Source organism: Haliaeetus albicilla, chromosome 12 (assembly GCF_947461875.1).
Source record: "Haliaeetus albicilla chromosome 12, bHalAlb1.1, whole genome shotgun sequence".
Classification (NCBI taxonomy): domain Eukaryota; kingdom Metazoa; phylum Chordata; class Aves; order Accipitriformes; family Accipitridae; genus Haliaeetus; species Haliaeetus albicilla.
This window is the reverse complement of record NC_091494.1, coordinates 27381199-27393214: the sequence shown is the minus strand read 5'-3', so window position 1 is coordinate 27393214 and position 12016 is coordinate 27381199. Positions and strand designations below refer to the sequence as shown.

General features: G+C 52.5%; 1 protein-coding gene across 4 annotated transcripts in view; it reads right to left on the bottom strand.

Annotated features, from left to right (window-relative positions):
• Nucleotides 1–5845: 5845 nt before the first annotated feature.
• The window catches only part of CORO2B (coronin 2B), a 45566-nt gene continuing 39395 nt past the window's right edge, over nucleotides 5846–12016 (bottom strand). For 3 of the 4 annotated variants that reach the window (XM_069798671.1, XM_069798673.1, XM_069798670.1), the window contains 9 exons: nucleotides 11294–11443; nucleotides 10748–10912; nucleotides 10026–10142; nucleotides 9823–9927; nucleotides 9363–9459; nucleotides 8703–8815; nucleotides 7856–7946; nucleotides 7604–7743; nucleotides 5846–7073 (listed from right to left, as the gene is read on the bottom strand). In XM_069798671.1, coding sequence (XP_069654772.1) covers nucleotides 6942–7073; nucleotides 7604–7743; nucleotides 7856–7946; nucleotides 8703–8815; nucleotides 9363–9459; nucleotides 9823–9927; nucleotides 10026–10142; nucleotides 10748–10912; nucleotides 11294–11443 — 1110 coding nt within the window. In that variant the 3' untranslated portion in view covers nucleotides 5846–6941. The remainder of the gene's footprint in view (nucleotides 7074–7603; nucleotides 7744–7855; nucleotides 7947–8702; nucleotides 8816–9362; nucleotides 9460–9822; nucleotides 9928–10025; nucleotides 10143–10747; nucleotides 10913–11293; nucleotides 11444–12016) is intronic. The other variant, XM_069798674.1, reaches the window with a different exon arrangement.

The window sequence follows — 12016 nt, the reverse complement described above, 5'->3', positions numbered from 1 at the left end:
CCATGCCTGGTATTTACTGCTTTGCCTGTGAAGCGACATCCTGTTCGCTGTTCAGTTCTTCTGAAGCACTAATGGTCTGGGAGATGAGAGAGAGGGAAGAAGCATGAATGCATCTGATGAACAGCAAGGTTTTGACTGTGTGTGCTGGGAGAGGGAAAACTAAGTGACTTCTGCCTGCCTACTGCCACTGAAAACAAAAACAAGGTTTGCCCAATGGGGATAATTTCACAGTTATTTCATATTTCATAGTATATAAGTACAGTCTTGTCATGCTGAGAACCAAGGGCTTGTTTTCCCAAGTGCTCTGGATGTACATAAGTGCTGGCTAAAGATACTTAGCAACTTGCAGTGATGCTTAGTGACTTATATACTCTTGGAAAAAAACTGCAAACCCCAGTGCTTTATAACAGTTCAGCAGGAAAACCCAGGTAGAAATACTGTCGGGAATGAATAATGGCAGAGTTCAGCATGTTCAAATGCCAGGGTTTTGTGTCACTTTTCTCTTTCTGCTCTTGGTTTGCCTTTTAACTACATGGTAATTTGAAGAGCTCTGGTTGTGCAGCAGTCTAGGGCTGATCGATCTGCTTGGGCAGGGACCGTGGGGATGGAGCCTGGTGTTTGCCAGATGCCCAAACTATTCTCATTTGTGCATTTGTTGTTACATGTAGCATGAAACTTGCTTTACCTTGGAACTTGTCGGGTGCTGGGAAAAGGTTCTTCATGGAAAAGCAGAGCCCTCCCTTGGCTCCTATTTTGGAGAAGTCGTTAGGAGTTGGTTCCTGAGGTGCTTTATTTTGGCCTGTTGTCCTGAACCTGTCGTAAAGCTCAAACCACCTAAAATGTCCTGCCGGGGCTTTCCAGCCTTGTTTGTGACCCCTCTTCACAAACAAAACCTCCCTCCTGTGTTGCTCGGGGTTGTGCAGTGCCTGGCAATGAGCGTACGCGAGCCAGGAACAAGATGTTGGTGGTCAAAATTGTTACGTGCCAAGCTGAACATATGGGGACTGCAAATCCATATAGTCTTAATAACATAATGGCCTAGGTGTTTGCATTTCTAGCACCCTTGAGGACAGCTTCTCCTTGCTTGATTCGATAATGCTTTCTTGTACCTGTACTAATTGTGGTGTTTAAAGTAAGGGACGGAACTCTGGTGAAGGTCAGGAAGGCTTTCTGAGCCCAAATAATTGTCAACATTATCCAATTATACAGGAGGAGAGCAATAGTTGGGGAAACCTATTCGTTCATCCTATTGCCCAAGGTGGGGGCACTGACTCGCTTGACCACATTTATATTCCAGTTCATTCTGAATTGAGATTTGGATAAATAGAGGGGCAAATCCACTGGTCTGCAGCCACATGTAACGACTGACCATCCTTGCCAAAAGTGGATGCCTAAACTAAACTATCTCTATCACTAAACCAGTGATAGTCTAGGGTCTCATACTGCCCTGCAATGCTTTGGTTGGTGTGTAATCACTGCCCTGGTTCTCTGCAGAACAATCCCCGCTTTGACCAAGAATCTGTTACAGTTGTCTTTAAAGATGTCTTATTTTTCCATAAGAATGAATTGTCCCATGCTGAAATTTAGAAATCTCTGATGACTACAGACTTCAGCCCTAGGAGCCCTGAGGATTTTCAGTCCCCAGCGTTAAGACAAGAAATGTACTGCAGAGTACTTAAAAAATGAGAGTTGACAAAGGATCTAGCTGCGTGGAGCTCATCATGACGCAAAAATGTTTCTCGGCTTTCTGGAGGTACTTTGGCTTCAGTTATTGATGTCGATGCGCAGATAAACCAGCAGCGAATGTGCAGGCTAGGCAGAGGTTTGGGCTGGCAGCGGCCGTTTCTGCAGCCGGGGAGGATGCCCCAGCATGAGTTTTGCAGTGAGGGCAGCCCCCCCTGCAGCCGTGCGACTGCTGCCTGCGTCCCGCCAGCCCCTCTGGACCATGACCAGCAGCTTGGCTCTAGCAGAAAGTAAGTGGGAAACCTGGGAATGGGATGAAGGTGCTGCACTCACTGCAGGCTGATGGTAGGTGGGTCTGAGAGAAGGACCACAATGCTTTCCCGGTGCCAAAACAGGCCAGGGCAGCAGGCACTGCTTTCCCTTGGCGTCCCAGCTCATTGTTCTCTTCTGCTCCTCCAAATAATTCCTCCCACCTCCCAAAACGGAGCTGGGAAAGCTCTCCTCCATTCTCCCGCTCTGCTGAGCGCTGACGAACGCTTCCTTCGCGGCAGCGCGTGAAGCAATCGCCCTGTGCAACCCACGGCTTTGCTTGCAATAGCCCTCGCCCTTCTTCCAGGCGAGGCTCTGGCAGCAGCAGCGGTGCCCCGATTCACGGCTGCACGAATCACCGAGGGAAGATTTAAATCATCGGCTGCTATTTTGCTTCATGCATTGGGCAAGGGGATGGGGTGGGGATTAATGCTGTCGGGGGGATAAGCGCAAGGTGGGACACAGGCTGGAGTCAGAGTACGTACATGTGTGGTTCGGGAGCTGCAGTTACTACTTCCCTTTTAAGTGGAAAACCTGACAGCTTCTGTCCAAGCATCTCCCATTAACTCTTACTGGTGCTTCTCCAAATGCATTTTGACTGCTGTTCTGTTTAGCTCAGCAGTTCTTGCTTGGTCCAGATAACGTCACCATACAACTTTTCTGCTATCAGCTGGTTGTTGTCACTGCTGGTTTTGCTCCTCCTGCCCGGAGCCAGTAAAAACACGGTGAAGAACTTTTTGGCAAGACTTTAACGTTTTCAGTTTGGAGTTCTTCCATTACACTTGGATGCTTGGCACTTGCTAAATGTGCGTGGAGAAGGGAGGTGGCAGCAGAGGTAGGACCAGGTGAGCTTTTCACCCTGGGCATCCTCCTGTGAGAGACCACCACCGGTCCTTGCTCCAAACAGTACAGCTTTGCTGTAATTGCTAATTTTACTGTGATTTTTTCCAGCGCTGTTTGGAAGCTGGCTGCTGCTGGACAGTAGGGCAGGTGACGAGGTGTTTCCCTGCTGAGCCCTTACAGATGCTGCGGAACATCTGGAGTGGCCACATCTGGCTGAAGCAGGTACGTCCAAGCACAGCCTTTGGTCCTAGCAGGCAGGTTGATGTGGCACGTGCCCGGTGCTTGCCAGGACACCCAGAGAGGCAGCTGTCCGCTGCACAAATCCTGGTGCGGTTTCAGCTCCATTTCAGCACCAAATTCCCCTTTCGGTGTTTGAGAGCCTCCTCCCAGGATGGAATGGGAAAGGTGGATTCTGGGGATCTTACTTAAGGTCAAAAGGCAGCAGTGCATAATTTCTAAAACTGTACCAGGTTGGTAAAAATTTCTAATAATTTTTTGCTGGGGCGGGGGGGGGAGCTCCCAACGGAGGGTCCCTGGGTGCAAAGCTGGAGCCGCTGAGCCAAGCGGGGCCAAGTTCTGTGAGTGCAAAGCACCCCTTGATTTTAAGGATGTCAGAAAAGGGAAGGACCAGTGTCATCCTCAGCAAATCGATGGGAAACTCCCATTTAATTAAAATAAAACCCATAGTGGCTTCTCTGCATTTGCTTAATTTTAGATTTCAAAAACCAGATCCTACATCTTCAACTATAAATTCAGGGGGTTTTTAATCACCAGAAATCTTTTCAAGTAGGCACTCACAAAATGTTGGAAAACAGAGAATTAACAATAATCCTGCAGCTAGGAAACATACGAGGAGGCCAAGCCTCAAACAAAGCAAAATCTCGAGGAAGCAGAAAGTAGGTCAGGTTGATAAGGATGAGCACAGAGGGACAGCATTAATATGGACGGGAAAAACAAAGTAGGGAAGAAATCACCCCATGGCCCCGTTTGAAGAAGGAAGGGACTGTCTGCTACGGACAGCTGAGATCTTTAAGCCTTTTTCCTTAAAGCCTGTTATCCCGGAAGATGTCAGCTGTGATGGAGAGGTAATTGCAATTAGCAGCAGTATAGGAAGGGTGAGACCTCAGCCTGGGTTTGGATAGGGACAGCTTGGGAAATGCAGATAAATTAGATGTTTGTGAATTACAGAAGCTGGATAAAGTTTCTGGAGGGGTCCTGGAGGAGCTGGGCCTGGAGAGCAAGGGATCAGCTCTGCTAGCGCTGCAGGAGCAAGGAGCAGTTGGGAGGCTTTAAAGAAACTGTAATGTCTGCAAGAAGGACGGGAGAAAAAAAGCTGGGAGGTTACAGACTCGTTGGTCTCATTTAGACCCTGGCAAATGCTGAACTACGCGGAAGCAACTAAAAAACCCACAAGAGAACCACAGGCTCATCAAGAGCAAAGGGCAAGGACATGGGGCAGTGCAGGAGCAGGTCTCATGGTTCCCAAGTGACCCCAAATCACCGGGATGAGGGGTGATGCAGTGGGTCCTTGCAGCAATGCAGGATTGCACCCAGCTGCGTTGGGCCCCTGCTCCATGGTCGAGTCATAAGGTTGCAGCAGTGCAGGGAATTTGGTGCTAAAATTAGATGTATCAAGTGCCCCCAAAAATGGGCTTTCTGCTTTAAATAGCACCCAGATGGTGGAGGAGGAAATGTCGGGAAAAGCTCAAGCTGTTACTGACAGGGGAGTTTGGGAGGAAAGGTGCAAGAAGAGGAGCAGTGAGAAGCTGGTGAAGGGTTTGCCCTGGAAACTGCACAATCACAACTTGGGCTGGAGATTTTCAGTGAATCCCAAACATTTTGGGAGTCCCTTGAGCATGATTTGCAAAGGTGTGCTGCACACTAAAGCCCACCCAGAGCCACCCCATGGGGCCGCATCCTGCATCAGTCGCCTGCACCCCCGAGATGTCCCTGTCACCTGCAACAGAGGCAGCAATCGCCACTAGATTTGTGCTGATGTTTGCAGATATGCTAATTGGCTCATTAATCATCACTACCCGCAGCTGTAATTGGGCTCATTTCGTATTGATTCAAGGGGCTTTGGAGAAATGTTGGCTCTTCCCTTACAAGAGATAATTTAGTGCTCTAAGTCCCAACACACCCCCTTTGACTAAGGCCATAAGACATAAATAACCTCAAACAGGACCAAGCCACTGCTGCTCTGCACGAAGCAGCCAAGACGTGAGTAAAAAGTGGTTTCTCCTCCCAGTTATGAGACACAATAAACCTAGGAAACTCCAGTCCTGACACCAAATGCTAACGCAGTCTTCAGCACAGAAAATGAAGGAAATAAAGCTTAAAGCTCTATTTCCATCTCGGCATCCCTCGCGCTGCCCTCTTGCTCGCATGCCTGGCTGCAGTGCCATGGGGAGCCAGGGCAGCTGCAGAACCACTGCATTTTACCTGCAAATTTGGGGCTGGTTTCAGCATAGGACATTTATTAGAAAGATGGGGACAGACTTTTTAATAGGGCCTGTAGCAATAGGACAAGGGTTTTAAACTAAAAGAGGGGAGATTCAGACTAGATACAAGGAAGATATTTGTTACGATGAGGGTGGTGGGGCACGGGAACATGTTGCCCAGAGAGGTGGTAGATGCCTCATCCCTGGAAACATTCAAGGTCAGGTTGGATGGGGCTCTGAGCAACCTGGTCTAGTTGAAGATGTCCCTGCTCATTGCAGGGGGGTTGCACTAGATGACCTTTAAATGTCCCTTCCAACCCAAACCATTCTCTGAGTCCACGATTCGCCTTTGGCTGTTTCCCCCATCCAGCAAAGTCCCTCCAGCAAGCATCTCCCCCCGGCAGCACTCGCCTTGCCAGGGAGCCCAAACCAGCCAACCCAGCCCAGGGCAAGCAGAGGACACCTTTGTGCACACCCAAAAATGTCCCTTTGGGTCCCACCACCCTCTCTCGGTGGGGGCCAGCGCTCATGCATGGCCTCTCAGCAGAGAAAGAAAGGAGTGGGCAAGGTTTTGGTATCTTGAAAACATTTTATTTCATCACTATTCCATGGTAGCATAAATAATAGGCAATGACAGCACATTGAACGTAAAGAGGGGGAAGCAGTGGGTGCAGGGCACGATGTGAATTAAGAGAGGAGAAACCGTTGCACTGGTAGTGCTGGGCAGATCAGCAACTCGATTTAGTGAAAATATATATATAGGTAAACTAGCAGTATTTGGTGTCGTTCCCTGTGCTACAGGCCTAATCCACAAAAACTCATGATTGTACACATGTGCTGAGCCCATCGAGCACCCACACAGTTTCAGCATCCCCTGGGTCCATCCCTTGGGGCAGCACCATGGTGTCTGCCTGGGGACCCTCAGGGCGAGCCAGGTAGCATCCTTCCCCCCTCCCTGTGGCACTGGCACATGTCCCAGCAGACTGGAGGAGGGTAAATCCCTCTTTGCAGAGGGAGCAAAAATCCATCCCTGCTTAGAAAACCCGGCCTCTTTTTTTTTTTTTTTTTTTTAAAGAAGGCTATAGGTGCATGTGCACGGATGCATGCACGCACACATACTTGCACACGGAGCAGCTCCCTTCCCCAGGCTGTAGCCTGGGGACACTCACAGGCTGCTCCTCCCAAAGCCTGGCCATGCTGGAGCCCACCCAGCAGCACCACCACCATGGGAAGGGTCCGGGGCCACCGCCGTGGCAGCGTGCTTTTGTGAATTAAGCCCTTCCTGCACCCCGTTCCAGTTCTGCACCCGCTGTCACATTTTTGCATAGGAAAAAAATTAATAGCAACAAAGCATCGCGCCTTCCCAGGGAGTCGCCGCCGCCTCGGCTCCCCTGTGCCGGTTATTCCCGACGGAGGGGACACAGCTCATCTACTTACTCCAAGACCATCGCTGGGGCACGTGGATGCCCCAGCTGCCTCTCATGCAGTAGCCTTCGGTTATAGCGGTTTTAGTGCTAGACAAGACTAGGAGGACGTATTTCCAGTTAGCGAGTGGGCTCTTGGCAGGTCACTTGACTTCTGGCTCATATTCTGTGTAAGTGGATACAATAAAATTAAAGAGCAAGTATAAACAAAGAAAGTTTATTTATAAAACGTCCCTGGAAGTTAATTATTCTTCGGGCTGTTACGCAAGTTTTTTAACTCCAGCTGTAGCTGTCGGATCCGTATGTCTTTCTGCGAGAGCTCATCTTTCAGCCGCCGGATCTCATCCTGCTGTCGGAAGAACATCCGAAGGAGCTGAAAGGGAAGGAGGGAGCTGGAGGGACCGCTCCAGCCACTTGCCCCCAGGGCTTCGCCCTCCTGCCAGCCCCTGGAGCCGTGCTGGGGCCATTTCATAACTCGGCTGCTTTTGCAACACGACCACATCTGCCATGCTGCCTGCTCTCTCAGATTTAATATTTTACCCCTCAGCTTGGGGATACCCTACACATGCAATCTGCAAACTCGGCTCTGGCAAAAGAAATGCCTTCCAGGACCAAGTGCTGATGTTTCCCCAGCACTGCTGTATGTTGTTCCCAGAGAAGGATTTTAATTAAAAAAAAAAAAAAAAGTTTAGGAGCTTAACGTCACTCCTTTCAGTTGCTCTGTGGTAAATACGGAGCGGGATGCTTCAAGTCACAGGGAAACGCGGTGACTGGGTACCTCAGTTTAGGAGTACAGGCAGAGACCCGCAGAGTGGCGCCTTTCCAAACTGCACCCAGAAAATGTCCCCCCCAAGCCAGCCACTGTCCCCTCCCGTGCCCCATGCCGGGGCCGCGCTGCCCTACCTCGTTCTCTGTCCGGGGCGGCACGTTCTCCAGCAGGTCTATGCCATTAACGACGACGCTCTTCTTCTCCCTCACTGGTGCCTTAAAGACAATTTTGGATGTCTTCTTGTAGCCCTCCTTCAGCGACATCAGGATGGGATCTGAGCGGGGCAGAGCGCGGGAGGGGGTCAGGGAGGGCTGCGGTCCCATCCCACTGCCCGGCTGTTTTCGGGGCTCCGTGCCGCCCACCCAGCGCAGCACCGGGGGCTTTACCTCTGTTCACCCCACTCAGCCATTCATCCGGCGTCAGGGCTGGCTCCATACCCGGAGTCATCGGGTAAATGTCCTCTTGGTATGTTTCTGACTGAAAACACGGGGAAAGAAAAGCAAGTGCCTCCGTGAATCTGCTCACGATTTTAACTACACGTCGCAATGTGCTGCAAACGATTGCGCTCACTCCTTTGGCATGCAGCAATGCACCCACCCAAGGCATCTGGGGAAGCAATAAACTGGTGTTTGCACCATTAAGTTAGATGAGAAATGCCAGCGCTGCCTGCTCAGGGCACACGTGGTGGATCTGGGAAATGCTGGCTTGGCCACTGGCAGCAGCAGTGCCAAGGGGCCGTAGGAGGACGAGCGGCTGCTGAGCTGCGGCAGAGCCCAGGACCGGCTCCTCCACACAGCCCTGGCCGGCAGCTGGGTTTGCTTCCAGCTACAGATGGTGCTGGGAAGGCAAACGCCAAACCCTGCTCCAGGTCCACCTCTGAGATATATTTTTACCAGAAACAGCCCCCAAACCTCAGGTGAGACAAGCCCCTTCCTGCCCGTCGCAATGGACCAAGCTGATTTTGCACAAATCGATTGCATCAAGGCCAGGAGCAATGCAGAGATGCATTTTCTAAAAACATTCCCATTCAGCTTTGGGTAAAACCCCCGTGGAATCCCATGCCTGGGAAGTGTAATGACTGGGAGGTCTAAGACTGGTGCAAAGAGACCCAGCGATCAGACTGGTCAGCAAAGCGGTGCAAGCGGGGGCATCTCCATCACACTGGACCCACTTTGGACACCCCCATATGCCACTTGCCGCAGCCAGCCTGTTCCCACGCCCCAAGGGACTCACCCTCCTCGGCACAATCATCGAGATGGGTTCGATCAGCCCCTTGAGGGTGACAAGCTTGTAGAACCGAAAGACCTCGCAGGCCGACACGTCCAGCCCGTGCTTCGGCATCACCCCTGCGGAGGAGGCACAGACAATAACCCCCGGGTGCTGCGAACCCCAGGCAGCCAGCTGGGACCCATCCACCTCCCCAGCACGGAGGACCCCAAAAGGTCCTCGTTCTCCATTTGGAGACCCAGATCCTTGCTGAATTAATCCCTGCCATCACTCTGGGGACCTGGGGCATAGACCTGGGCCATACCGAAGGCGTTTGCAGGGACATTGGGAAAGGCATGAGCAGCTTTTATTCAGGACAAATCACATGAATCGCTGACTGATGTCCCCTGGTAAAGCCGTGGCATGTGTGACAGCAGGAAGGGTGTCACCGAGCGTGCGCCTGGCTGGGACCCAGCCCCAGCCTGGCTGAATCACTGCAAGAGGAAGAGCACAGCAATGGGAACACCGCCCTGCAAGCACTGCAGCCCTGTGTTGATGCTCCAGAGCTGGCACAGTGCCTGCCAAACCCATGCCAAACCCATTTGCCTGTGGCATTTAATTAAGCGCCTTCCATCATCTACCTTTTGCATGTTCAGAGCGAAGGGTCAGCAGCACAGCCATCCTTACCCAGTCCTTTTTGCGGTGCTGGGGAGCGAAACTCCATGAGATAACTCAAGTAGGGCTTTTCCGAGCCGATCTCATAGTACCGAATGTTGCCATCGCCCTGGAGTGAGTGCAGGGAAGAGGGATGGTTTAGTGCTTTGGCAAACATGAGGTTGAATAAAGACCATGATAACAACCCCTAGCACCCTGTCCTTGGGAAATGCTGGAGGGATACAGGCTGGGGATGCTGCAGCCCTGTGCATCACCCAGCAGGAGGCTGCCCACTCATGCAACACTGGCAGGCACCTCTCCGAACCAGGGTTTCGTGGCCAAAGAGCTGTGTAACACTTTGCTTGGGGCTCAGGACAGCCCTCCTTCCAGGACGGCGCTTCTCCCCCACACAGTTTGCTGGAGAGCGGCCCCTTCACCTCCCCGGGAGATGCCGCAGCTCCCACAGCTGCGGGACGCGAAGCACAGCCCGTACCTTGCCAGCCAAGTACAGCATGTGAGTGTCGGCATCATAGAAAGGGAAGAGGAGACCTGAGAGCCCATCAATCTCCTCCTCTATCAGGGGCATGGACAGGTCTTCCTGCACAACAGGGAAAAGCACTTTATTAACCAAGTTGTCCCGATGCTCGTGCTGAGCAGGGGTCCCAGCGGGGACGGAGCAGGGGTCCTGGCACCCACCTGGTCCCAGAGGGCAATCTGTCGCGTGTTCCAGCGCGACACCCCTGTCGTCAGCAGCCGCTTTGTACTGCCCAGGAAGACCACCCGGTTGACACGGTGGTTCTTGCAGCTGGCCTCCTGCAAGACAGGAGCATGCTCACCGCCAGCCACCCCCCCGCTGCGGCCCCCAGACCTGACCCTCATCCCAGGAAAGCCCCTTCTTTGGCAGGTACCCCAACCTGCTGCCCCCCCAACGCCTCTCCCGCCTCATCCCGGTGAAGCATCAGCTCCGTGCTGGTGGGGTGGCAGCCAGGATGGAGGTACGGTGATTCAACACCTGTCCCCTGTGCAAAATGAAAATGCCTATCATCTCCCTGAATATTAGATATCACCTTTACTGAGAAACCACTGTCTTCCTCCAAACTGTGGCTCTTTCTGGGACTTTCTGCACACACACACCCTGCCTAATTTCTATTTTCCACAAATCCTTACTTAATAAAAGAAGAAAAGCTTCCAACTCCCGTGCTTGGAATGAAGCCAAGCCCTCCCCAACACCTTCACCTAATTTTAACAACAAGCAGAGAATTACCTGCAGACATTGACACATGCACAACATCACATCATGAGTACGTACAGTACCTTGCAAATGTTTTTATGTGTTTTCAGTGGGATTCCTCCCTAAGATCTTATTTCTAACCCCCCTATCCCATGCAGCACACAGCCCCCCGGCATGAGCACCGCACCTGCAGGACCCTGCCGGAACGCGGCTCCACGACCCGCAGCTTCTTGTCCTTGCAGCTGGTGGCCAGGAGGCTGCCATCGGTGTTGAAAGACATGCAGAGGATGACATCCGTGTGGCAATCGATCATCTTCACCGGCTCCCCAATGTCCAGGTTCCAGATGAGGACCTGTGGGAAGCGGGGAGGCTGCCCTGGCATCTCCACTCCAGGAGACACCCCACCCCTGCTGCAACCTCCACATCTGCTTCAGGCATCTTAATATCTCCTATTTTGGCTGAAATCGCCCCCTCATCCCTTACAGACCCCCCTTCCATCCTCCCAGGGCCGCCCTGCAGCTGCTGCTTGTGCAAAATTACAATAGTCCTTAAGACTGGGTGCAAGACCCTTGCATGAGGGAAGGTACTGTCTGCTGCAGACACGGTGGGTCATTTTATTCCAGCCAGCAGGATCCTGCCCTGCCTGCACACAAGTGACTCCCACCTGTGTCACGAGCAGGGAAAGCCTTTGCAAGGGCAGTCCTGGGCAGCAGCCGCGCGGGGCAGGGCTCACCTTATAGTCATAGCCAGCGCTGAAGAGGATGTTGTTGGTGGTGGGATGCCACTCGACGAGGCCGACGCGCCGGCTGTGCCCATACAGCTCCAGGACAGCCTCCGTCATGTTCCTCTTCAGGCCTCCCTCGGGGATCTCCCAGATCCGCACCTGCGGGACGGGGCGGGCGTCAGGATGGATTTGGGAGCCCCAGGAGGACCCTGACACCCACCCAGGGGGGCTCTGAGCTGCTGAATCCCCACGGTGCCCCAAGGCCAGCAGCCTCATCCTGCACCCTAATGGATGTCCTGGGGTTGATCACACCTGGACTGCGGGTGCTGAGGAGAAGGACCCGATAAAGCCGATGGAGCGCTTCCAGGGGAGCGGGGCCAGGAGAGACCCCCACCGCCACCAGTGAGGAGAACCTGGGTTAAAAACAAGCCAGAAAAGCCTCCGCACTGAAGGTGCTTGCTGAACAAAAGGAGGCGGTGCACTGGGACAGAATAAGGCTTCTGTAGTGTCTCCTCTTCAATTAAACAGCTCCACATAATACTATCAAAGAGCGGTTAGAGATGCTTTCATCTTCATGGCAGGTCTCTGGTATGAAGCCGAAGTGACACGTCACATATATCTAACCCCACCTCGGCCTGCTCCGTGCCCGAGCTCTCTGCACCCATACGAGCAGCGAGACCTGGGGTCCTGCCAGCGCTGTGGCTTCTCAAAGCCTTCCGAAACCCAGCAGCG